This window comes from Seriola dumerili, unplaced genomic scaffold, assembly GCF_002260705.1.
Source record: "Seriola dumerili isolate Sdu_G_001 unplaced genomic scaffold, Sdu_1.0 BDQW01000068.1, whole genome shotgun sequence".
NCBI lineage: Eukaryota > Metazoa > Chordata > Actinopteri > Carangiformes > Carangidae > Seriola > Seriola dumerili.
Window position 1 is genome coordinate 15,244,569 of NW_019174323.1, and position 27,970 is coordinate 15,272,538.

At 41.8% G+C, this 27,970-nt stretch overlaps 1 protein-coding gene across 2 annotated transcripts in view; it reads left to right on the forward strand.

Moving 5' to 3' along the window:
* arhgap22 (Rho GTPase activating protein 22) overlaps positions 1-23,923 on the forward strand; it is a 38,059-nt gene extending 14,136 nt beyond the window's left edge. The window contains exons 5-12 of one of the 2 annotated variants that reach the window (XM_022743188.1): positions 17,383-17,502; positions 20,778-20,985; positions 21,081-21,213; positions 21,316-21,389; positions 21,718-21,839; positions 21,995-22,450; positions 22,487-23,033; positions 23,701-23,923. In XM_022743188.1, coding sequence (XP_022598909.1) covers positions 17,383-17,502; positions 20,778-20,985; positions 21,081-21,213; positions 21,316-21,389; positions 21,718-21,839; positions 21,995-22,450; positions 22,487-23,033; positions 23,701-23,923 — 1,883 coding nt within the window. Of the gene's footprint in view, positions 1-17,373; positions 17,503-20,777; positions 20,986-21,080; positions 21,214-21,315; positions 21,390-21,717; positions 21,840-21,994; positions 23,034-23,700 lie in introns of both variants that reach the window. The other variant, XM_022743187.1, reaches the window with a different exon arrangement.
* The last annotated feature ends 4,047 nt before the right edge of the window (positions 23,924-27,970 follow it).

Sequence of the window (27,970 nt, forward strand, 5' to 3'; positions counted from 1 at the left end):
AACTCAATGTATGCGGAAAGATGAGAAGAGAGAGATGAGACATAAAATGTCATAAACTTGATTTTCTTCCCCCTCCATCTCATGCCACCCCTCTACCCCAATATGCATGCTCAGCTGAACATTTGATATATGTGAATGTGCGACTGATGGCACGTAGTTATGTGTGTGAGTGTGGCGGCACCTTGAAATAGCATCAATGCGGACAAGCAGGGGAGATGTCCTGCGACAAGTATATTTCTTAAATTATACGATGATCATCAAATGGGTAATTGTGCTTTTGCCGACCAGATAGAGCTGTAGTCGAGAGCTTAAGAACTTCAGCCAGTTCGTGATGTGTGCACTAAAATATCTTCTTAAAAAAGAACCGACACACACCGCCCCAACGAAAAAGAAAAAAATAGAACGCGCATGCTGGATGTCACGTGTTGAGATTGAAAAATCATGCTTATAGTAGATGAGACAGAATAGAGAGGGCTCAAACTTTGTCTGTACACAGCCATTCCATATTTTAAAACTAGTCCTTGACTCAGTTCAGTTACACACGTTTTTGCTTGAGAGTGAAATCAGTCGGCCACCATCAGCCATCACTAGCACGAGCCTGTCAAGCAGCCAGATCAGCAGCAACAGCATCCATGTACTACAGTCAGAGCCATAGGAGTCGTACGTTATGTTCTCTGCTCAAAAGCCTCTCGTATATGTATAGGAATCAACCAATAAGCTCTATTCCAAGGACCTCCGACGATAGCAGGAGGGTCCCTGTTCACCTGAGGCTATGTGTTCTGTTTGAGTAGCTGTAAATGTGCACTGATATTGAGTGTGGTCTGTATGTATGGTGTGCATTGCACCCCCTCTTTCACAAGTCTCTAGTTATCGCTTTCTGTTATATACGTGCCTGTAGTCCCTCTCCCCTTCATCTAAAGGGCTAGCAGGCCGGGACAGGAGGTGTGCGTCTGTTCATGACTTAGGGATCTGGCAGAGCATGTGTGCGCAGTACAGCATACAGAAGTGAGGGTAACACGACTTCTATATGAGAGAAAATGAAAAGACACGATCCAGACATAATGGAAACATATAGTACAATCAGGCAGAACAACAATTCAATCCTCTTTGACCTACACGACCTGTTGCTTTCTGACTGCTTGTTATGTATCGTCTGAATAAAAAAAAATATCTGTATATGTGGTGTTTTATGGCTGTGTGTTCGCAGCCCGGTCCAAGAGCATGGTGATGGCGAGGGTCGCGGGGCTCATGCCGGCCGCCTCCCCCAGCCCATCCAGGAGGGGCCTGAGGGCGCGCTGGCTGAAAGAAAGCAGCGCACATCATGAAGAACTGGACAGCTGCGATGGTTTGTGCTGCGCTCGGATCAGACTCTTCTTCTACAAGCAGAAGAAGAAACCAATACCACAGGTAACGGCCATGTTCACACAGTGGAAACACACCGACAGGACAGTGAAGAAAAAAAAAAAAAAAAAGGACTGGGAAAGGAATATTAGATTAATATTTTATCAATGCTCGTTAGAGAAGCAGGTGAAAATCTGACAGCTGCTTCAGTGATATGCTATTTTATTTTGGATGAGACATCAATAGGTCAGGATTAGAGTGTGAAAAGCGTTTCGGGTGGCTGTAGCTCAGGTGCAGAGCAGGCCCTCCATAAATCATAGTCATTGGTTTTGATCCCAAGTATGTGTCCTCAGCAAGATCCTGAGGCCTGTTTTTTTTTTTTTTTTTTTTTATAATTACTTCCTTCCAAATATCTTTTTCTAGTTGGAAGACGAGTCGCAAAAGTTAATTCGGCGATTATTTAAAGGCTCAGTAGCAGAAAACGTGAATTATCTGTTTGCCCTCCATTCATTGCCATAATGCAGTATGTGGCATGGCTCTGTCTGTTGGACAATCCACCACTCTGGTCCAATATCTCAACAAATATCATCGACAGCTTTGAATGGATGGTGTGAATTTCGTCCAGACATTCATGGTCCCCAGAGATGACGCCGTAACGGAGCTTGAGTGATCCCTTGATTTTTCTCCATGAACACCACCAATGAGCATTGATGTTTTTAAATGAGGCAGAACAGTGACATTTCATTTTGGCACTGAAAGGGGTTCAAGCTTTGGTTTCAATATTCAAATCGTTTTTTCATTCCAAAAACATGTCACTGTTCTAGCCCAGACATTTGTGTTTTGATTTAAATTTATATATTTCCCCCTCAGGATGAACGTAATAACTTAGAGTGATGCTTGACCTCTCATTCAAGCAACTGTACCGAGTTCTCCTCGCGTACACTGCCACAAGTTATTCAGATACTCGGCAGGTATCTTGAATAACTCCTGAGAACTTCCACAGTTCTTCTGTGGATTTACACTGCCTCACTGTCTGTTCATGCAATGATGTTGAGATCAGGCTCTGTGGGGCCAGACCAAATCTGCTGTAGGGACTCCTTCTTCTCATCTCTTATAATAGTTCTTATATTTGTGTGTTTGGGCTCATTGTCCAGTGCAGAATTAATTTAAGAGCGCATGTTTGATTGCTCCTGATGTTACTGATGATGGAGAAGAATCTAGAAAACTGCACCAGATTGTAAATGCATCTAATACATAATATGGTAAAAGTGTATTTCTTAAATGCTAATCAGTGTTATGTTTGAGTGTTACTTTATCTGAGGTGGCAAAGACATTGCTGTGTATTTTGAGGAGTCAGCAGGTTAGGCAGTTAAGAGCTACCTGCCATGGCCAGCAGGCGAGCAACGATTTAACAATAATGAGTTACAATTAATACAATTATATGCAATTCTTACTAGACACTCAGCATTGCCCGAATTCACATTAGAAAGATTGCCAAGTTTAGAAAATCCCACTTGTGACCTTTAAAATGCTAAAAGATGATGTTGAGCATGGCAGCAGAGCACAGCAGCACCACACCAGACATGTCAGTCACCTGCTGGAGCCCAGATTTAATATCCTCCATCTGCGACTAAAAACAGGCCCTTCATTCATTCCTGTCAGCCGTAATGAGCTCACCACAACTCTCAGGACATTTCCACGGTGCTATCAGTACAAATTAGAAGGATGTGACGCTTGGTTTCCCCCTCATAGTACACCATTCGTATAAAATAGTTACAGTGTAAATTCTAATCAAGTCCATTGCTTCTCTGATGAGACGAAGCACATCGTTTGTGGCCAGGTGTGACTCATATTTTCCGATCACAATTGTTTCTGAAGTGTTCACAAGCATTGCGAGCTGGCCGGGACTCGGACCTCACACACACTCACACACACTCACTACACAAACACAACAACACACACACACAACACAACACACACACACACACACACACACCCACACACACAACACACAACACACACACACACACACACACAAACAAAACAAATAATATTGGGATGGGCAGTCAATGTAGATGACAGGCTTGTATCGTTGTGATAAGAAGCAATGATGTAATCCAACAAAGACAGCAGGGGCAAACCGTGACACACACACACAACAACACACGCACACACACACACACAACAAACACAAACACAAACACACACAACACAACACACACACACAGCACACACACACACACACAGAGAGAGAGAGAGAGTAAATATACATCTCTTTACATCTCTTGTTGAAATCATGACACTTGTATTGATTTCTCAGTTTCTTCACTCTGTGTGACGGCAATCATTTAATGCGAGCAGGCATCCGTCTGCCATCACTGTCTTAGTCCCCGTCATTGCATGCGCGCGGACACACACACGGCGCGCACGCACATAACACAGAACACACATACTACATCCACACAGAATGACGTGTCCTCCTCGCAGTCTCCATTCTGTGGAGAACAAATGACTGAAGGCTTCGACAGACTGTGCTTTAATCAGAGGCGTCAATACTCATGTCAGCACTACATTGATTTGCAACTCCCAATGGATATCAGTAAAACATCACAGGCTGAATGCAGCTATACACATACACTCAGAGGAATGCACGCTAATGTATACACACGCACAACGTAAACACATAGCACACCAACACATGTGCACACACACACACACACCCTCCCCCTCTGAGAGCAGGATGTTGAGAAAGCGTCATTCGGCCTTTTTTCTCCCTCTCATCTTCTAATCGATTGGAAATTCGAGACTGGGTAGTGGTGGTGGGTTTGAAGGGGCGGGGTAGGCAATTCATTGCGATAGAACAAGACACCCCCCCCATATCCCTCCTCCCTCTGTACAAGATGAAAGGATGTGATAGATTGTGGAGAGGAAAGGCAAACTGATGCAGGATCCTGCAGGTTTTCTTTTTCCCTTTCATCACACGGGGATAATCCACTACAGAACAATGGACTTCATTGTGTCAGATATTAGATTTCGCGTAGCTCCAAGACAATACACAGTGGCGGGGTGATGGCTGGAGAGGAGAGGATCGTTAGTTCTTCGAATACAGAAATTATTCCATGACAACACATAGAAAGCATGGTGTATAATTTACAAAAAGTGTAAGTGGATGCTCGCAGTGTGCTGAGGGTAATCCTCTTCCTTTGATTATCTGTTGATTTAAGTGAGTAGTTTGGCTCATGCTAACTAATAATTCCAGTTTCAGTTTGTTCGATGGAAAAGACCAAAGCAACCTCCAACAGTAGATGCATTGTGTCATGGCTTTTTGGGAACAATAGCGGCTTTTCTTACTCATTGCGCCTAGTTCTATGTACAATTTTCATTGATTCTGAACAGAAATAAACTAATACTTTCATATATGCACCATTTTATGTTACTGTTAACAACACTGACCTTAACTTGCTAGTTTACGCTAGCTAACAATGGTTAAAATAACATCAGTTGACATATTTCTGGTGACGCTATGGTACGCTGTGTGTTGTTCAGTCAACAAATGCTAACATGCCTGAATCGGTTGCTTGGGACGTAGCTCTTGGAGAGGGCACATTGATGATTAAGACTTCCCTCCAAAACATAGTGGGCAGAATGAGTTCACTCAAATTATTACGGCAAGGGACGATTCTGGTCTTCCAAGAATAACTGACATTTTTATGAGCAAACCAGGTTATAGACCAGCTGGTTGAAGTCTTATAGTTTTTATAACGATGTTAACAAAAGGAGCTCGTACCTCAGAGTCACTATTGTCTCCGTGCTAAAAATCAGAAGAGGAACAAACTATCCTACATTTCATCTCCACAGCTTGACCGTGTGATTTCTGTTCTCGGGTTACGTGTTGCTTTTTCTATCCATTCATCCCCGGCCAGCTACTCGTAGTGATTCGAGCACATAGCACCCTTGGGAGCCCCCCCCCCCCCCCCCCTCGTTCCTGCCCTGCCCTCTGATGCTCCATCCATCCCCAGCACCCGCCCCTTCCATTTGTTGCACATGGCGACATAATTGGCGACAGCACCGGCCCTACAGGCTGAGGCGTTTGGCAGACTTGCTCTCCTATTTTAATGGAGGATGCCAGTGCGCAGATAACAGGGCCGACCTACAGACGCTGCATCCCTTCACAGCTCACTTGCCTCAAGTTTCAGGGCTAAATATTCGACGAGTATACATTATTACTAATAATCTGTCGGTCCCTGTTCAGTTCCTGTTCGGTTTTAGAGGAGTTAAGAGTGGAGCGATAGGAAGGAAGGAAGAGGGGAAGGAAAGGAAGTCAAAAAAGTTTAAGGAAATGAAGACAGAGCATAGAAAAATTGTAAGAAGGGAAAGATGGAGCACAGAAACAGAAGAAGGAACAAAATTACATTTGTCACATTTCAGATATTATAAACACCTCTATCTTTTCAGGGCTGCCACAACCTGCAGGGATGCCAGGTGAATGAACTCACAGCTAACCCGGATGAACCAGGAAGACATCTTGAGATTAGTACCGGGTATAAATCCACTAGCTCCTCTCTTCCTCCATCTCTCCACCATATCTTCCTCCCAGATTCTCTTCTCACAATACCCTGCAATCTTACTAAATACAGATGTCACTTGTTCCCAATCTTTTGTCATGGTAACAATAATACAACCTAAAGATGCATACAAGATACAAGTGGCAGGTATTAAGTGACCTTCATAAGAATAATAAACATGTTGTGAAGGTTGTGGAACAGTTGGTGTATGTTTAAGCACAAAAACTACTTGGTTAGGTTCCGGAAAAAAAATGGTTTGGTTTAGAATAAGTTCTTCCTTAAGGTCAAGAGGACATTTGTCACCATGGTTACAATAATGAACACCCAGTTGAGGTGTGGATCAGATCAGTAATAAGCTCGCACAGAAAAATAGGCTTGTTTTTTGTTTTGTTTTTTGTTTTTTTTGAAGGAAAAACAGTCTTTATTTGCACTACAAACAAAATCATGGCTTATCATTCTGATGTTTTGATGATGACGACGACTGAGATGTAATACACACACACACCTGATGAATTACTGAATGGCAATGTACTGGAAGTAGCCACAGCAATGGTCAAGCATGATGACTGCTACTCTACTGTTGTTGTTGTTGTTGTTGTTGTTGTTGAACCTCGCCATTGTGGCACAATGCAGGCGAAAAGCAGGCGAAAGCAAACCCATACAAATACAACATAGGCCTACAACGATACTAGTGCAACACAGACTATAAAAAAGCAGCAGCAGTAACAACAGCAGCAGCAGGTCTATAAAAGTCAGACTCAGTAATGTAAATATTGCACAATAATGGCTCACATAGAGCCATGACATTGAATACACATGTCCAAAAGCCCATTGCGCAGGCACACAAACATATCCAAATATGCACATTTTTTTCAACAAAAAGGTAATATCAGTGTTGATGTTAAAATAAATTGACAACTGAATATTTAACTGCTCGGCCGCAGCTTATAATAAACCAGATGTCTTACCTTGAGCTGCAGGTCAGCTGCTCCAGTAGTTGAAATAATCCAAGTGTGGCACTGCGCTATGTGTTGTGGAAATGAAGTCTCTCCTAAGGGCATGGAGGTCCAGTGAGTTTCAAAATGTCATGTGGACATGGATCAGGGAGAGGTCAGTCAGTCTCTTCTGGGTCATGGTGTTGCTGGAGCCATGTTTTCAGTGATACAAGGTGGAGAAGGTCCGCTGGCATAAGGCCACAGAGATGAGCAGGCACCGACAAAACTATGAGTTTTTCAGCTTCTGTAAACAGAGTTCTTGTTTGTGGATGGAGATTAGTAGACATGTTGTTCATTCTTGAACTGTGACACGACACACTTCTCCTGGTGACACCACCTGGCATTTTGAGCGTGATGGAATCATGGACCGGCCCCTGGGTCCAGCTCCTCGGGAAGGTGAAGTGGCACCAAATCAACCGTTTCCCCTCTGCTGCCTCTTCACGCAACCAAAACACAGAACCTGACCATACTCCGCCACGTAATGAAGACACTTACAGTTAGCAAACCAAGAAGTTTCTTTCCCAAAACGTCTGGCCGGAAAATTGAAGTTATGTGGCTGGAAAAGCTCCTCAAATGCCGCCAAATCAGTCCTAGCTTGACACCTGTTAGCAGCAGACTCCTCAATTGTGGCGGTGCTAGCTTGATACTCCAGTCTACATCCCCGAGGAAAAGTTACAACCAAACGGAAATGATTTAGCGCAGGTGGAGCTGCTCCCCTGGACTTCACCTGTGCCCTCTCTAGCTGGTTGTTTTTTTTCCTCCATTGTGACTTAATCCTTTGGTTAGCTATCAATGCTACAGCAGCCGGATGTAAATTTACGAATCCTAACCGAGAGTTCACATGCCCCGCCCTACGCTGCCTCTGATTGGCTAACGATCGTTGCCTTCGCTGGTTGGATTGGTTTCTGTGTGGAGTTTGCATGTTCCTTCTGTGTGCAGCTCTCCTACTTCCCGCGGCCATGAAAAGTATTCATATTCAAACAGGTGATTGTGGGCGTTGTCCCCATTTATTGATAAGTGTGGCAGTGGAAATGAGGCTTGGGCACGTGGAGCCAGTTCAACAGTGTTAGAGATTTATAGAGCGGAGTCATGTGTACGCAAAGTTTTATGAAAACAACTTGGTACGTCATAAAGTGAGTTAAAATGATAATGAATCCAATGTTTGCAACACAAAGACTTTTCAACATGCATCTCAATGTAACTTGGAGGTTAATGTCAAACATAGACAATGTTTATTAACCAGAAATTAAAAAAAAAAAAAAGTTTTTGTTTGCACTTCCTGTGTTGAACAAAAGAGGAAAAACTGCAGTACAATCACCTGCATTCTCTAGTTGCTATTCACTTTTCAGACAGCAGGGAGCACTATTAACCAAGGATTAAATGCTGTATATCTGGTGAAAGGTCTGGTACCAGTGTTGCATTTCTAGCTCCTGGACTGTGAACGTCAATTCCTGCAGCAAGCAACATAAAAGTAAAAGGAAAAACAAAATGGCATCTCCATCAGTGCGAGCTGACTGTGACTGTACATTTCTGGACTGTTCGTGAGCCGTCATGCTCCACACGTTCGCCCTACACAGAAGCTTCGCCTGTGGCTGAGCCGTCCAGCGATTAGATTGACCTCATGTGACCTTTCATGGTTTTACTCAATCAATACAGCACTCACTTTTACATGTCTTTAAATGCATATTTGTTAGTGTGTATTTAACCCTCTGTGGGATATAATATCTTGTAAGAACTGTACAGTACAGTGTTAGTATGGACTGTACTAAGTGTTACTGTAGTCCACCCCTCTGGTTCTCTATATCACTCATTCCGTGAGTGTTTGCTTGGAGGTCTCTCTTTGTGTTTAGAATGGCTGCCAGGCTTGTAAGTCTCTGTGTGTTTTGTTTATGGCCCGTCAACATAGCAGAGGGGTGCGAACCCCAATGAGCTTCTAATTTATAGCTTCTTGCGGGCAGGCCCTGCACCCTGGGAGCAAAAGCGAAAGGCAGATAAAAAATACAGACAGCTAGAGTTGCCAGGTGGGGAAGACATAAAGAGAAAGGTGAATTGGAGACTTGACAGGAGAAGAGATGGGCTTCAGACAAATACAGTTTCTAAGACATTTAATAAACTTGTGCAGATTAGATTGAGACTTTAGGGTTTAAATGTTATATCACATACAATTTTAACAGATTAGCTGTTCTTTACAGTGCGGATGTCCCTTAGTTCAGATCAAAAGCAGGAGTCTGATTGTATTTCAGAATAACCCGAGTTACATTCTTCTTCTTGTAACAACTCGATGCCGACTTCATCTGATGTTTACAGCATATTAGATTTGTCGGCTCCTGGGAGAGAAACACATGAGTCGCTCTCCTCTTTCTGTGGTCTATAATCGGCTTAAGAGCGATGAGGGCTTTATTCGCTCCTGTTGTATGAAATGAATAGACTTGGAGATTTCAGACTTCACAGTAACGCTTCAAGGAGGATAGTGCTTCTTTACAAACAGTCATTATGGTGTCCAGTCAGGAACAATGCAGCTTCAAACAGAGAGGCTTATTGGTAAAAAAATCACCTGATGCAGTGACTCAAGATCTTGCTCTGGCAAAACACTGATCAGCTACTGGCACAATGAGCACCGATGCTTTTCGTCAACTATTAACTCCTCAGAGGAGACGCGTCACTGTAGTCTTTACTGTTGGCCAGTGAAAAAACTGACACTCGAGGACACTTCAGACATCATTGACTGCACAAGTACTCGAGTCCTTAACTCTTCATGGTTTAATTAACTAGGGATGTTATTTGTATGCAAATACAAGAATTAAGCAATGGGATTTTGATTCGCTCATCTTCGTCAGGATTAGTTACAGGTTCTCAAATTACATTACACACATCATAGTAAATTTAATATTTTTGGGTTTTTGGATGGTGATAACATTTTAATTTCCCACTAATACCTTGACTAGTCAAAGACCTTGTTCATTTTCATTAGGTTAAGTTAAACATTTCCTCTCCTGGAAAGGTTTATAAGTGCACCATTGTACAGGCCTGCAACAGGGGGTTATGAGCAGTAGTAGCTTTGCTTTTGCTGCCACATAAATGGTATAAAACCACACATCTGAAAACATCTATGAGGACTCCCAGGTGGATAAACCCTCAATTTGAGGTCAAGCCAGCCCAGAAATGAAGGGTTTCTTTTTCTTTTTTTTTTATCAGGGCTGATAAATCAGCTGCTGGCTCTCTCTCACTTTCAGCTCTCCATTGTCCACTGTAATAGTAGCTTTGTCCTTCAAAGGAGCCCAGGGACCTTGACCGTTCATCTGGGTCACGTCATTGACTGATGGACTTTGCTTTTCTGAGACTCTGTGTGTGTGTGTGTGTGTGTGTGTGTGTGTGTGTGTGTGTATTCAGCCACAGGGTAAATCCATTGGTCATGTTTATTGTGCAGATATGTTGTACTGAGCCCTGTTGGAGAAGGTAGATACAAGACAGATAGCAGCTACAAGTTGATGAACCCCTCACACACACTCACACACACACTCGATATATAGTGTGTTAAATGTCTCCAGTGCACAGTGCTTTTTTTTTTATCCACGTCTATTGGTAAAAAAAAAAAAAAAAAACTATTAAAGCAGACTGGGAATATTTTCTCATAAAGTGAAGTTGGAAAAAATTAAATCATCATTCGCCCACGTTTTGTGGGCACACGATCTCAAGGTCAAAGCCACATTAAAATCTCCTTGTGTGCGGTACCTTTATCCTGCAGAAATCTTTCTTGAACGTTGCTCAGTGGAAGCAGAAGGAACACAAAACTCAACTTGCCAGTACTTGTAATTTCCTCTTGGCTTTTGAGTGAAACAACAGCAGTAGTTCAGTGTGCAAGCAATTAAAAATTGGACTCCCACCATGGTTTTTTATCAGTATGTACTGCAGACAGAGGGAGCAGGGCACCCAAACAAAGCCGATTCCACAGTCATGTGGCTGAGTCTGAATTGAGCTTGCCTTAAAGCCTGGAGGAATTAAGGAAATGGGCAAATAATTGGTTATTTTAAAATATTCTTTGTATTTAATGGCTGACTCAAGGCTATAAACTCTCTGTTGTGGTAGTGTGAAGCAATTAAGCCATCTGGAAAACAGCACACACACACCCACAAAACACACTTGTGCCTGTGCAAACGTGACAGCTTCTGCTAATTCATTATTGTGGGCTAGGCCACACACTCGTCCATGCATGTCCCAGAAATACAATTTTCCCAAGGTACAGCAACAAACCCACATCAGAGTTCAGAGTCCTGTTTTCTGACCTGGAACACAAAAACACACCGTTAACTTTAGCCTTTGACCTTTGTAACATTAACTCAACTGTACGTGTTGGCCATTATGTTAATCCTAACAACATTGCAGGGTACACAAAAGAGGGTGTAGAGGAAAATTTCACAATGAGATCCTGTGGCTGGATATAATGAATCTGAGATGCACCAAAGGAATCCGTTTTTGTTCTTCTGTTAAGGAATAGTTTGACATTTTAGGAAATACACTTATTCGCTCGATGAGAAGATTGACACCACCCTCATGTCTGTATGCTAAATTTGAAACTAGAGCCAGATTAGTATAGCCGAGTTTAAAGACTGGAAATGGAAGGAAACATCTAACAGCAGCTTACATTTCGGTTTGTATACAAATCAAAAAAACAAATAACATATTCAAAAGTAAAATTTAGATAGAAAGATGGATACTACCCATGTCTCTAAGCTAAACAGAAAGCTAGTGCCAGAAAGCAAGTAGCTTAGCCTAGCATAAAGACTGATAACATCTAGTAGCATATTACATTTTGGTTTGTGCACAAATTATACAACATATTAAAAAATGTAGAAGAAATACACTTAATGGCTTTCTTGCTGAGCATTTGATGAGAAGACAGACACCACTCTCATCTCTGTAAGCTAAATACAAAGCTAGACCCAGCAGGCAACTAGCTTAGCCTAGCATAAAGACTGGAAAGAGATGGGAAACAGTTAGTAGCAGCTTACATTTTGCTTTTGTGAAGCTACAGATTAAACTGACAAGATGTAACATGCTAATGAGGAAAATCGAGATGTGTTTTTTGCTAACTTAGTTTGGACAGAGGCAGGCTAACTGTTATTTCCAGTCTTTGTGCTAAACAAAGCTCAAGTTTCAAATGACCGTACAGCAATGTAGCAATTTTTTCCCCCAACCTGTCAGACTATTACTTGACTTGACTGACATGTTAAGATTTTTTTTTACAGTGTATACACAAACACTGACAGTAATGCTTTAACCACATTCTAAATATGAGTTAGTGGGATAATAAACATACAGTGCTGTAAATACAAACACTTTCAAGAATGTCATGTCATGGATGTCACATACTGACTGTACAGCACATTGTATACACTAAATTTGCAAGCGAAGAAGTTAAACTAAACCAAAGGCCTATGAACCTCTTAGGTGGCACGTATTTCTTTGTACTGTATGTTCAGCTGTTGTGGTTTTTGCTGCTTTTTTTTTTTTTTTACAACAACCTAGTTTTTCTTGAGTTTATTCCCAACGTCACTGCTTATTGCAACCATTTACAAAAAAACCAACCTCAGACAGCTTCTGCTTGTGATTGGTAAATATTTAGAAAAGTTATGACTGTGCTTGTTTATCAATTTAGATAAAGCTATGAAGATCGGAGAGTACGGTCTTTGGCAGTGTTTGACGTGCTGTTATCATCATAAGATAAGATAAAAATAAGATACTCAACCCACTGTCTTCATGAACTGGTTACAGGTTGAATCCCTTTTAGGTTTTACTGCAGCAATCTGTGATAGAAAGCAGAAAATTTGATTTTTAAATACAGAAAGTCACAGATTATTGCGCTCATGCAGGTCTATATGAGCCTAGATCCTATCTGACTGAAGGAAGAATCCGAAGTCTGTACTGCCTGTATCTCACAGAGATTGATTGGCATTGTGTGTGTGTGTGTGTGTGTGTGTGTGTGTGTGTGTGTACAAGTTTGTTTGGCAAAGATTGGAGGACAGCCCATCTCCAAGTTGCTGCACACACACACACACACACACTCAGGGAGAGAGAGAGCGAGAGAGAGGGACAGACAGAGAGAGAGAAAGCCTTGTTACACTCCTCCTCAGGGATTTGCTTCTCCCCAGGGGAGCTGAGGGAACGGACCTGCTGCCCACACTGTTGAATGAGAAAGAGACAGGAAGAGAAGAGTGAATGAATGGACAGAATAAACGAGTGAGGAGCAAGAAGTGGGACTCGTTTGACGGGTTTTGTTTCCGCTGGCATCGAGCATGCCTCACTGGCAGGTTCTGGCCGTCAGTGCTACCTGCGTACTGATCTGCTTCCAAACAGGCTTTGTGCCGGCGGAGAAGCCGCTTCTTCATGCTGCAGCTTTAGGCCAGAGCCAGTCCCAGCTCCAGCCTGCACCGCTCACTCAGACATGGGGCCGGTCTGCTGCAAGCCGGACAGACTGAAGAAACAACATCTCCAAGGTAACGGGAAACAGATGCTGGAGATTTTTTACAAGAGTAGCAGAGACTGAAGTGGAGCGCCTGAGTAGCTTTGAGACTGATGGGATCTACAGCTTAGAACAAACTCTTATTTATGGCTTCTATTTTTTTTTTTTTGCATAGTATTAAGGTACTGACTCCTGTTGCTTATATGCAAAATACATCATATATTGAGATTATTACACATTTGAATAAAATGTACTCTTAAAGGATGTATTTTCAGATGTTCTATGGATTAGTGCAGATAGAAACAGACTGCAGAGTGAATTTTTGTGCAAAGTTTTGCTGCAAAATGAGGTGTACCAGAAACCTATCTACTTCTGCAAAATGTTTGAATGTGCAAATATTTGGTTGATCCCTATCTAGCAACTTTATTATGTTCTGGTTTGCTCTTCTATTTCTCCTTCCCCTTTTTGCTCGAGTCTTATATCAAATTAATGTCAACTGTTCACAATATCCTTTTTAAACAGCCAACAGCTACTTTACTTGGCAGTTATTTGCATGATTGACAGGTCACTTATACACACAGCTACTGCTACAATATGACTGTGGTTCAGTGTCTACTGTCCTGTGTGTCACACTTACAATAGAAATATTGTGGCGGGAGCTTGTTTTGTCCACAGCGGTGCATGCTGGATGAAAAACGCGAGGTTAGATCTTAGTGACAGCAAGGTCAGGAAGTAATGGGTCTTTGGCTGTTTTCACTAGGAGGTTATCCACGAGCATCACTGGTCTGGTTAATATGTATTTTTCAAGTTTATCAGGTATTTTTTATGATTTCATACTTTTGCCTCCCCTCCCTTTTTATTGTTCCATCCACAGCTTTTAATACACTAATCATATTACCACCACTGTCCTGCAAAACTAATCCAATCTGGACAACGCTATACCAACAGCTCGTCATACTACCTACTCAACATTAGTGATTCCTGTAAACTGATATATAAGATAAGATGGTGTGCATTTGCAGATCATGCGTCATGAAAACATGAGACTGAACATGAAGTTATACGTGACTGCACATTGAGTATCATCAGTGCTACTGGCTGCACTGACTGCACCTCCGTTGTCTGTGTCTCTCTCTCTCTCTCTCTCTCTCTCTCCCCCTGTTGCTATGTCTCTCTGTCTTGTTCATTAACTTTCCCTGTATCTCTATATCTGTCTCAGTCTCATTCTCTCATATATACCAATAACAAGCTGCGCAGAGGTTGTATAAAGTTAATCCCCAACCAATTCACAGAGCCCAATCATCAGTCACATTATTAATACAGGACGAAGCCTGAGGGACAAGACACACCAACACACTCAATAGTGTAGAATAACTGCACGGCTGTTTGTTAGGTCAGTAGTGCTTGAATAGACCTGTTCATTATGATTTGAAATTTAGTAAGTACGGCGACTTATTCTGGTAACACCCTGTTACTTTGATGTTTTTTGAGAGGGAGGGGTGGGTCGATGTCTGATCTGATATTATGGTATTCTGTTTTTAGGGAATGTTAATGTAGCATGACGTGTTAGCTTGGCACAGGCGATTGAGGTAATGAGAAATTAGCCTCCTGGTCCCTCTGTACATGTTGCGTGTTGTTAGCCAACTTGCTAATATTAGCCATGGGTAAAGCTACGTTAAGGAATCACCTGGTTTTGTTCAGAGTTGGAGGGATACGAACAGTGTAGCTTGTGAGGACGGGACTTTGACAGTGCGTCATGTAGTCGACAGGGCTAACGTTTAGCTAGCTGTTGATGGTTAGTCAACAGCTAGCTTAGTAAATAGCTCCAACATGTAGGCTTTCTGCTAACGAAACAAATGTCTTTCCGTGTGGTATAAACAATTGAGTAACGTAATTACTTTTTCAATAAGTAGCCTAATATTTGTAATAAACTATATTTAATACTATTCATTAGGATAGGCATGATAGCAACGCGTCATGGTTTTGAATGCTAACTAACAAATTTCATCCTTGTTAAAATAACAAAGTTGAAAGCAATGACTAAAATTAAAATGTGATTGAAATGTAGTTCGTTAGTGCTCAAATCAGCTCCATGGAGACAGTTAAGGTTTTATGTGAAAATTACCCAGACTGCCCTAGTGAGACCTCACCTAACTGCTCTCTCATGCCGACTCCAAATATCCCATCCCATACTGACGATTTAATAAGTTCACTTTTAAAAACTACCTGTCTCCCCCTCCCTCCCTTCCTTTCCACTCCTAATCTCCCATTCAACAGTGTCTATGAGCCGTCTGACATTTAAGAACTGCAGCTATAATTATCAAGAATATATCTTCAATAAACAGACACTCAAAAGGCAGCAGCTTTATGCAGCCATGCTGTAAACACTTCCACCTCCTCGCAGCCTCAAATGTCAACCTCCGTCTCATCGGCGTGAGGAGGAGCTAAAATCAAATTCATCACTGGGACTTTGAGAGGACAACTCAGTTTAATGTTTGCCTCTGTAAACCCTGCAGACACCGTTATCTTAATTGGCTCCAAAAGGGACCTTTGTAATGCTCATCCATCCAGGCTTGGATGTTCCAATGATTTTGGTGTCTGTCAGCTATGTTGAGATTGATTTTAAATGGCTCTGCGTGCGTGTGTCTTATCAGGTCATGATTCACTGAAGAGGAAGTATTGGATGTGCTCAGGCTCCTTGATGTCTGAGTCTCCTCTGTTTTTTTTTTTAATTCACACATTTAAATGCCTCTTTTCCTGAGGATGAATTAAAGGACTCTATTCTCTATTCTACATATGAATTAACGAGGCCAAAATATCAAATAATTATAAATCCTCGGTTCAGTATTTCAAGACAGTGGAGCACATGTGAGGAGAGGCTGCAGTGTGTTGTTCATCATGACAGTGTGAGTTTGCAAAGCTGGGTGACAATGGCACTTAACTTTATGGCACCACTGTTTATATTTGGATTCCCTTCTCAGAGCTAAATGACTGTGACAACACTGACTGTGACTGTGGCAACAACACCATCCAACACTAATGGATGGGCCAGAAAACGCAGTTCATTCCCTCCAGATTATTTAAATGTATAACAGAGGAACACAGTGTACGGTATACACAGTGGTGTTGGATTATATAGTGTATTTACTGTCTGTTGTGGTTTCTGTGTAGCAGCTGATCATGTGTCACACCTTTTTGTTTTAAAAGAAAAAGATGTCTAATTTTCCAACATCACTCTGAAATGTTTTGTGTCATGTGTTGGCGGGCAGCTGTGAGCTTTGCTAATGTTTATGAGTCAAAAATATATATATACATCAGGCACAACATATTCTTAGTGTCAGCTAAATGCCTTACAGGAAAATGTGAACTGCATTTACTGGTGCTGTAATTACAGATTACAGGACAGGAGGGTTAGAGTACAAATCTAGAGCATTCAACGTGCAGCAAATGTGCCATCTAGTGGTGAGAAGCCCTTATAGCACATTGGATTTAACCTGGTGTCAATCTCAGACAAAACCAGCTGGGTGGGCATTAGATTAATTAATTTTTTTTTTCTTTCTTCTTCTGTCTTAAAACATTTATTATATGTTCATTAAAACCATTTTTTTCTCCATTTAATTTCATTGTCTGGTGAAATTCAGGCATCTATATGTGAATTAATTGGTGGTTTTCTAATCTTATCAACCACTCAAAGCGCTTTACATGTCAAGCCACATTCGCCTATTCACGTATTGCTTTTTCTCTGTGTCAGACAAAAGTTTGGACAAACTTTCACATTTTGAGAAACTGGTACTGTAAATCCAGCATTTCTCTATCACACACAGAAAGTGCAAACACAGACTAGCTGCCACAGTGGCAACCTCCAATCCTGCTTATCCAATAAGGTCCCTGAAACATAATTAATACAGGTATATAACACAGATTGATGCTTTTAGGCTGTAGTAAAAAAAATTAGGACTCTACTTACCTCTACTTTTTTAATCTCATTTTCTCCCCTTGTTTGTCCCTGTAGGTGGAACAGGAGAGAAGGACCGGGCACCAATCAGCCATGAATCCTTCCTGCTCATGGCAAACTCCCAGACAGACATGGATGACTGGGTCAAGGCCATACGGCGGGTCATCTGGGCGCCGTTTGGAGGAGGTAAACCCAAACCTTTGACCTGAAACATGAGAAATATGATCACAGATTCTCATCCTTGAACACACTTGACCTCATGAGAATGAACAACGTGGTGGGACACATAATAAAAGGCAGAGTAAAACCAACAAAAGGAAAGGCCAGAGTTTTTCCTCAGTGAGGTTGAAAAGGAGCAGTTCTGATGATTTTTACTCAGTTTTCCTCATCAGTAACCATTTAAACATCTCTTTAACTTGGGATGAGGCAGTTCCTTCTGAGTCCTAGCCAGGAAGTATTTGCATTTCTTTGCAGCAGTTCCTGCAACAAGATATTGCTGCTGATATAAGAAAAGATCTCCCTGGTGTATCTTCATTATACTGTATAAGTTACAAACACGAGCCCGGTCGTGCAGAGTATCCCCTTAGCCCCCCTACTGTGTTTCATTTATTTAGCCTGCAGTTTATTCTCACCCTGATGTCTCTATTCCTGGTGTCAAACCACTGTACCTGATTGGAGCAATGTGGTCAGAGTTTTCTTTCTATTCCAGTGTAGTGATGGTTTAAATTCAAAAATAGAGGAGCGGGTGCTTCTCTTAGGTTTCTGTTTGTGGTGGCATCTGTTGAGGTGAGCTTGATAAAGGAGCAGCACAGTATATGTACTGAATGCAGTCTAGCCTTTGCACTGTGATCTGGTCAAGAAGAGTTTTCTTTTTTTCCTACAAAGTCTCTTTTCCCTCTGCAAGGAGCGCTGAGCCTGTGGTTAATTCTCACCCTGTCTGCTCCAGTCTGGATGTCTAACTAGTGTACTTGACAGGGGGCCAGAAATATAACCTGGCCTGTCTGGGTGTGAAGTGGGACACAAGGAGCAGCTGAACAGCATGGTGTTGGGTTACAAAGGAGCAGTATATTAATAGGGGTATAAATGTAGAATAACACACCGATGATATAGTGTATGATGTCACTGGTCTCATTTTAAACTTCACTTTTTAGTCAGCCGGGGTTTAAGCTCTGCTGGCACGGCAACGGCCAGCTACTAGAGCTACGACTAATGATGAATCAAATTCATCATTAGTCAAATCACATTTTCACAATTAAGAAAAATGTCATGTATTTTTTTATTGAAATTTGTAGTTATAAAAAATGTCTGTTGGTCAACTAATGGACAGACTAACTGGACTCCAAGGTGAGAGCCAGTCCCTAAAGTGAAAGGTGAAAGATTTTTTGCTGAATTAAATGACAAGAATCATCATCCAGCTCTGTAGCTGCATAACAATCCTAATAAACTAACTGTGGTTTGTGCCCGTCACGTATTACTGTTGGATTTCACAGAGCTGCACATTTGCCATTTCCGAAAAATACCCAGAGTTCCTTGAAAACCTAGAAGGTTGTTTAACACTTATCTATATCCTGGAGGTATTTCCACAATCCCCACAGACCGCTGTGATCATCTGGATGAAAAAAATATTCTGTCCAGTGCATAATAATAATTTAAAAAAAGATTTTTAACCTGTTTCCCAAGTTGCAACTCTTTTTTTCTTATACAAACAAAAATGACACATCTCCTTGCTCAACATTTGTATATGAAAATCTAAATTCAGTTTGTCTGTATTTATTTATTTTTTTACAAACAAGTTAAAACTATTTCTTATCATGCAGTGGACTGAATATTTTTTATTATTTATTTTATTCAAATGGTTAGAAGACGAAGATGACTTGGCTCATTGCCATGAATAGAATAACAGGCAGAAACAGGAACCAGGTTAACGCAGTGCGTCTCCTCTTTTGGTCCCTAGTGACCAAAATGTGTTCATTCATGCGTCTTTATATTTGTAAACACCTGCAGGCTAAAGTATTATTTCACATAATTCCCCAGTTTCACATTACCGGGTTAAAAGAATATTGGATTTACATTCACCAGGCAGATAAATAGGCAGCTCTTATATCATCTCCTGTCTGTGTTGTGTTCTGCTTGTTTCCGCTGCTTAAAGTTTAAAATGTAGAAAACTACGAATATGATTAATTCTGGCCCAGCTGTGGCACAGATGATGGGAGGCGGGGGGCGAAGGTAAGGGTCCCTAAATCCTACCTATGCCCCTGTTTTAACAGATGCAATACATTTTTAAAAAATGATTTCACAGCGGGAGAGAAACGTCACAATCAGTAACATTCATCTATAAAGTGTTGTAATACTCTGTTATCAGTCACTCGGCTCGGTCATATTTCTGTCTGCCCTCTCAGATTCTCAGGGTAGGGGGTGTCTGTCTCTCAGCTCTCGGTCCAGAATAGATCTGTCGCCAACATATAGACCTGTCGTTAACGGCAGCACTGTGGTCACAGCACACTGACCCCCGTCTGCCAGTCACATTGCTCTGCTCTGTCAGCTGCCGGTTGCTTCAGCCACAGTCGAGTAAGAGGACGGAAGAGTTGGTTTCTTTGCCGCGGGACTTTGTAAATGCAGGGTTAATCTACCAGAGGAAGTCAAATGCCTGAGCCAGAATGGATGAACTTGGTGAAATGTGGATTTGGGATTTATGAGAAACGCTCTCTGCTGCTCTGCAGCTCTTGCTCTGTGAATTACCACGATTATTGTGAGCCTTCTGCCAGCTGCGACTGCTGCAGCCAGTCAACGGGTAACAAACAACTGTGATTAATTGGCCAATTAACCAGGCTTAACCTTTTTTTGTCTAATATTTTTTAAATGACTTAATTAGTGTGTAGTGTTTACCCATTTCTTCTTCTGTTTATGGCCAATTCAAAATAAGAGTCTTTTGAGGATCTTTAATGAGGAATAACACTGAGGTTCAGTTCTCAGTCGCAGGTAATCAGGCTTTGACATTCTCCTCAACCACTTCAAATTCTACACAAAGGTCGTATCTGCCTGCAAAGGACAGGACAGTTTCAATCATGCTGTGATTGGAGGAGCTTTATGTGAGACACTGGGCCACAACTGAGACTGCTTTGACTTTGAGACACACAGATTCAAGATTCTCTTAGGAATGAGAGCGACAACATTTTTGTGTCAGCTTCATCGTTAAAGGCCTGTTGTTGCTGCTGAACAAATAACAGTATAAAAATAAGAGTATAAAATATAGGGGAGACCAGGGACGGTTGTCTTGGAGCTTTTTGTTAAGTCAGTGCGTTCAAAATGTAATAAAAACTGTTTACATGTGTCTGCTATTAAAGGGTGAAGGTGTTATCTCTGCAACACAAACAGAAAATGTCTCAAATACAAGGAGTGAAATGTTACAATACACTCCATTAAATGCAAAGATATTTTTTGTTTCCTCCATCTCTCACCAGGGATATTTGGCCAGCGTCTTGAGGACACGGTGCAGTATGAGAAGAAGTTTGGCCCCCGGCTGGCACCCCTGCTGGTGGAGCAGTGTGTGGACTTCATCAGGGAGAGGGGTCTGGACGAGGAGGGTCTCTTTAGGATGCCAGGACAGGCCAATCTTGTCAAAGAGCTGCAGGAGGCCTTCGACTGCGGTGACAAGCCCCTGTTTGACAGGTAGACACAGGGGAGTGTTACAAGGTTACACAAGCTTTTTGAAAGTTAAATGAAAGAGTATGCAGTAGACAGCGTTTCTCTGTGCTCCCTTGCAGTAACACAGATGTCCACACGGTGGCGTCCTTGCTGAAGTTATACCTGCGAGAGCTGCCTGAACCAGTCATTCCCTTCTCCAAATATGAAGACTTTCTAACCTGTGCACAGATTTTGGCCAAAGATGAGGAGGAGGTATGTGCAGTATCCCCCCTCTGAGAGAGAGAGAGAGAGTGTGTGTGAGTGTGTGTGTGTGTTATTGTGTGTCTAAAACTGACACAATCTGCCTTTTATCAGGGGGTCCAGGAGCTTGGAAATCAAGTTAGCACTCTACCTCTACCTAACTACAATCTCCTCAAGTACATATGCAAGTAAGTCCACAGCCTTTTTTGTCTTTTGATATTCTCATTTCAGTTAAATGTGTGATATCTGAAATACACACCAAGGCATAAAAGGGACAAGGACAGGGCCACTGACATATTCACACATGTATAATTTTTTATGCCTCCCTGCCAGCGACAGCCAGGGCCAGAGGCACCATGTTTTCAGGTTGTCTGTCCCATTCTCGTGTACGCGATATATCTCAGTAACACCTTAAAGGAACTTCTTCAATTTTGGCACAAACAACTCAGGAAGGGGAGATTGTGACTATGTTTCCTGCAACTTGGCTCTGGTATTTAACTCTGTATCTCTCTTTAGATTCCTTGATGAGGTCCAGTCCCACTGTAATGAGAACAAGATGAGCGTCCAGAACCTCGCCACAGTATTTGGACCAAATATCCTTCGACCCAAGATGGAGGACCCAGTCACTATCATGGAAGGTATGGACAATGTTCAGTGACTTGGGAAAAAGTCAACACAAACTAGATAGAAATTAATCATACCAAATGTGTAGCATAAAAACTTGGAAAAAAAATAAAATAAAAAGCTTTGTAAATTAATAGTATTCTGTATGAATGTGGTCCATGTCATCCAGGCACCTCTCTGGTCCAGCACCTGATGACAGTGCTCATTAGGGAACACAACCGTTTGTACTCAGGGAGGGACCAGGAGGGACCCACCATACCGCAAACAGAACTCCCTGTCCAGGGACATCAGCTCCAACATCGTAGCCTGGGAGCCTGGATCTCTGAGGAGGACCTTCAGAGCTGCCCGGTCTCTAACCCCGACCAAGAGCTGCACAGCAGTGCCTCATCTCTGGATGCCAAACTATGTGCAGCCGTCACCCCGACCCAGACCCCGAACCCTCTACCAAAACTGGGGTCTTCATCAGGGAAGGGAGACACAGTGGTCAGCCCAAGTAAACAAGCCAAGACCATGCCTTCCTGGAAGTACTCATTCAAAAGCTCCTCAGCGCCACGTTCACAGACACAAGGAAAGCAAAGCGGAGGCGGCGGCAGCTCTGTGGCAGATACAACTAGTGTGTCTTCTGGTGGGGGAGGAGGTGGAGGTGGAAGTGGCGGGGGAGGTAACTGGCTCATGAATGGTTTGTCCTCTTTGAGGGGACACCGACGCACTTCTTCAGGCGAGCGGTCTGCCCGTGACCGCGACTCCACTGGCTCCTCACAGAGACTGTCCACCTACGACAACGTCACATCCTCCTCCAGCATGGGGAGTGTACCGAGCGTGTCCAGCACACCGTGGTCCACCTCTTCCTGCGAGATCTCCGTCCCCGACTCTGGAAGTGAGCCTTCGGCGAACCAGAACTGTGGAGCAGGGAGTGAAAGTGGGGAAAAGGGAGAGTGGATGGAGAGCCAGAGGGAGATTGACAGAGGAAGGGATGGAGGGATGATGACGGACCCGAGCTCTGAGCAGGACAGCTGCGAGGCCATGGAGCTGTGCAGCAGCAGTGCAGCCTGCAGTGAGAATGGAAACATGGCCGTGGCAGCTGGTGTGCCGTCTATTATCATGTCTGAGGATGGGGACGGAATAAATTTAACACTCAGCAGTCTGGTGGAAGGACTGAAGGATGAGCTGAGGAAACAGAAGACTGCCTATGAGACAAGGATACAAAAGTAAGTCTGTGTACTAGGATCTCCTAGTACTATAACTGAAAGGGTCAAATTTTTAAAAAATGCTCACAAAACCGCATTATACCACCTTCTTTGTTGTATGGGTAAAATTCACCTATAGACTAGATCCTACATTTCCCATAATGCAACTCAGTAGCATCTTTTTATTAGACCCTCTCTGCCTGGTAAATGCTCACATTGCTCCACACGCTCGGCTGGCTGGACCCGAACAACAGGGCTACAATCCCAAATGTCCATGACTGACTGACTGACTGACTGACTGACTGACCATAGTTGTACCATTGTTGAGCCGAATGCCACATGACTGAGTTGGAGTTTCCCCATTGCTGCCAACTTGGTGCATATGTCTTGATTTCTTTCCTAAAAAGCACCTAGCGAGAAATCTAGTGAGCTTTTGGACGAACCACAAAAAAGAGGGTCTTTAAAAAGTAAATGAGATGCAAAACAAGGGGCTTGTTTGTGGTGGTCTAAGAGCAGTTCCATGTAACTGCAGTGTCTCACTTTGATTTGATTCTGGGAACCTTTGTCGTGCTTTTCTCTGTGAACAGTTGTAGTATCTAATGTTTTAAGGTAGAAAGTACTGTACAAAGAGTAAAGGTGAATTTCAATGACCTTTGCTTTCTCTCTGTGTTGTGCTGCATCTCCTCAGACTGGAAGAGTCCAGTGCTGCTCTGTGTGCACAGATGGAGCGTTTGGAACAAGAGATGGAGCAGGAAAAGAAGAAGCAACGCATGCTGGAGATCAAACTACGAAACTCTGACCGAGCAAGAGAGGATGCGGAAAACCGCAACCGGCTCCTGGAGAAGGAGATGGAGGATTTCTTTTCCACACTGGGAGATCTGGCCCTGGGTGCAAGGACTAGCGACATTTGACATGTCAAGGCCACTTGTCCGTCTGTGGCCAAAACTGTGGCCGTCATCAGGGTTTATACTTTGGGGGTTGAGTGTCTTTTAACGTCCTCTTCAGTGCATCAGGGCATTCCTTCAAAAGAAGAACAAAACAAGAAAATAAAGGCCATATTTGTGTACATTCAGGACAAAACTCAAAGGAAACTGAGATATGAAGATGATAGAAGAAATTCTGAAGGAAGTAAATATGAAACTGGGACTGACGTGTGTGGTCCATCATCTACATTATGCACCAGGCGGTTTTGACTTTGTTAAGCATGCGTGAAATGGGAACGTTAAGACAGTACTCCTGTGATTACACTCCTTGTTGACGAGTTCAGGGTTTGTCTTGTGAAGGCAGTATTTTAACAGTTCAGATGCCCGTATGTGACTGGTGGAACTTAATGTAATTTCTCTGACATTCTCTGCACTGGAGAGCACTGACCACTACTTTACAAGGACACTAAATGAATAGATATAGTGCTGAAACTGTACGACCTGTTAAGAGATGTTGATGTTGAATGCAGACAGCTGACTGATATTTATCTTTATCTGATATTTATCTTGAAGGAATACTTAAACATTTTGGGAAATATTCTTATTCGCTTTTTTGCCTACAGTTAACCGCCATTGCTAACACCACTGCTGTTGAATGGCGTGCATCCATGTGCCACCCGGCAACGCCACTGTCCTAGTTCCAGCCTCAACCCCCCCCGAATAAAAGTAACACATTTTTTTTTCCAGAGAAGGATATTTTGTATTTCCCAGCTCCCACAGAAGCTCAGGTTCTCTCCCACTTTACGGCATATGATGCGCCATGGCGCTGCAGTGTGTTTTCAGCAGTGTTGCCAACTTAGTAACTTTGTTGCCGGATTTGGAGACTTTTATTCAAAAAAAGCTCCTAGCAACAGGTGTGGCTACTTGTTGGACAAACTTTAGCTACTTTCAATGGAAGACAGTCGGCAGAATTGACCCGTGAGTCAGCGGCACACCTCTCTCCGAGCAGTACGTTCAGTGTGAAGGCTGTCCACTATGAGAGGAAAAAATAGGAAAGATATTCTGTTGCTTCTAACTTTCTCTCTGAGCGATCATTTTACAACATAGCCAGACAAATTTAACTTGTGGTTTTGGTGATTTTGTCGGACAGTTATAAAATCGGGATTTTAGCACAAGCAGAGCAGCACTTTGGAAGTGGCTGCTGGTTAACATTTATCTCAATGGGCCACGTTTCAGTCACTATTTCATACTTGTTACGTTGTCTGACAACAGAAACTTAAAAACATGTAAATGAGAACAGCTTTACTGGAATTTCGGCTGTATCAAAACACTGTATATGTGAGCGCAAAGAGTAGGAGAGAAGCAAACAGATAAAGGGCTGAAAGCGGCTGACACTAAGAAATATTTAGCATACATACAGAAGAGCAGTATCAATCTTCTCATCTTACTCTCAGCAAGCAAGCGAATAAAATTGGTTCCCAAATGTTTTTCAAAATTGTTTTCTCAACTGTACAGTGAGTTTACCCAAATTACAACAAAAACATATTTTTAACGTGCCTGTAGTGGTAGCTAGCTAGCAAATTGCTTTTCCTTTGGCTGGGTTTTAAGGTACAAAAGAGTTCTGTAATTATCCAGAGTCACAGGTTTACTGTTTCTGGAAAGAGATGTTGCTAAATTGAAATATTTTTTAAATGTGATTTTTTTTTTCTTTTTCTTGTCAGAACCAAAAATTGAACCAAAAATTGAATTCAAATTATCTCAATTTTTTGGCCAGAATCTCAGACGGATATCTAAAAATCTAGGAAAATTACACCAAAGCTATTACCATGGCTAGACAGTACTAATTAGGGTTTTAAAAATAAATATTTTTTTGTAATTTGGGCAAACTGACTCTTTAACAACAGTGATAGCTTTAGCAGAGGTTCCTCCACTTTTATTCACTGCAGACATTTCTTGCTGTTTTACCACAGAGTTAACAGAAAAGCATTTTCAGGGAACTGTTTTCCCAATTCCTTCTGGTAACAGAGCAAAACTGAAGCAGTGAAGTGGGACCTTTTCTGTAGCTGCCTCTGTACTCCTCTTTGTCCTCAGGCCCTTCCAGTGCCTCTCTCGTCACCATCTACATGGTTTCCATGTCCATTTGATGACAAAGTCTCAGTCTGCGGTTCACTCCGAACCTAATAGATGTCAATATACCTTTAATGTACAGATGATACGACAGGGACAATGAAAACAATTACTCAAGCATTGTCGACTTAGCGCATGCTGCCTCGTACACAGGGCGATGTGGCTCAGTAGGTGAAGACCATTTACGGTACACAGTAAATACCAAAGCTGGACTGCCTCAGCTGTTCACTCACTAAAAAATCAGAATGGCCTGCCTGGAAGCCATGTTGATTTTGGCACATGAAGCTGAACACTGCCCTCAAAAAAAAACAAAAAAAAACAAACAATGGAATTTCCTGGTCGTGCCTTCAGGGAAGTGTTGTTAAATAGGAAAAATGTAGTGTTGCTTGCTTGTCCAGAGATGTAGTGCATATATTCGCCCATAGTACACACAGTGGCTGCATTGTTGTTGTTTTTTTTATTTTATCTTTTATTTTTAATGTAGCAACAAACTGCTGAAGATGAATAACTTGATCTCCCTATAGAAGGTGCCAATTCTTGTGAAAGTGAATTGAATGGAAGTTTTGAATTAAGAATGTAAACTAGTAGTGAATGTAATGTGTTGTTGATGAAACCAGCCTGATGAAAAAAAAATATGGAAACGATTAACAAAGAGAAAAAAAAAAGATAACTTCTTCCAGTTCTTCAAACCGCATTTCTGATTCCAGTCGTCTTACTTTGACTCCAGCTCTTGGCAAGGCTGAACATGTGATGCATTATGGGATACATCACAAAGACCCACATCACATCAGGTCACTGTGATGCGCTTTACAGATCTGGTCCATTGGATTATTCATTTTATGTTTCCAAAAATGAAAAGTTGCAGATATCTGTTTTGTGAGAATTGCATGTGGTTACATTGCTGAAAATGTCTTTTTTTTTAAGCATCTTATTACCAATCAGAAGAATGTCCTCAAGAAGTTGAAGTGACAGTATAAGTGAAAGTGTGCTTTCGGTTGAACAATGTGACTGTATTTTTCTTTTTTTTTTGAATTTTATTTTTAATAAGAAAAATGAAATCAAGAGGATTAAGTTACCCTTTTTTAATTGCACAGCTTTACAAGGTAATTGTCTTTTACGGCCTTATGCCTATAAACTACCACAGTCCACAATATGATGGTCTAAATCTATAGCAGGTTCTTTGATTTCAAAAGAGACATTTATTTTCCTGTTATGTATGTCTCATGATTAAGTGAGTGTTTCTTATTTCTCTGCTGATCATCTATGGTGCTTATTTATTATGGATTTCCACTATTGTAATGAATGGACATGTATGGGAATAAAGGTGACAAAGATCATCTGTAAGACATTATGAACTTGGAGTATTTCATTTAAACACGTCTGTCTTTACTTGTCTTTTCATTTCATGTAAATATATCTATTGTTGAAATAGATCAAAGAAATCAAAGATCTTTTTAAAGGCTCCTTTAAAAAAGGTAGCCAAGTATTCCACAACACACTGTGCCCTGGTCAGTTCTTTGGGATGTACAGTATTGTTCACAATTTATATTAACAGATACTTGCATTCAGTTAGTCATCTGTAATATTTAGTCTGGAGTTATTTTATATATTTCCGACTGTCAACAAATCCCATTATAATACTAAAACCAACAATGTATTGGTTGTACTAAAACGTATTTCCTATAGGCACAATCAGTGTGGACAGTTACATGTTTTCTTCTTCAGGCTCTGTGTTTCAGCACATTCAATAAAATAATGACTACTACAATAAAGGGAGAGTTGCCATTTAGTTTGAGGTCGGTTTGCCAAAATCAGCAGTTGGATAGTTTCTAGAAGCAGGTGCACACAGAAAAAGTAGAAAATGGTAAATGAGCTGGTGGACTGAGGAAAATAATTAACATGGTGAAG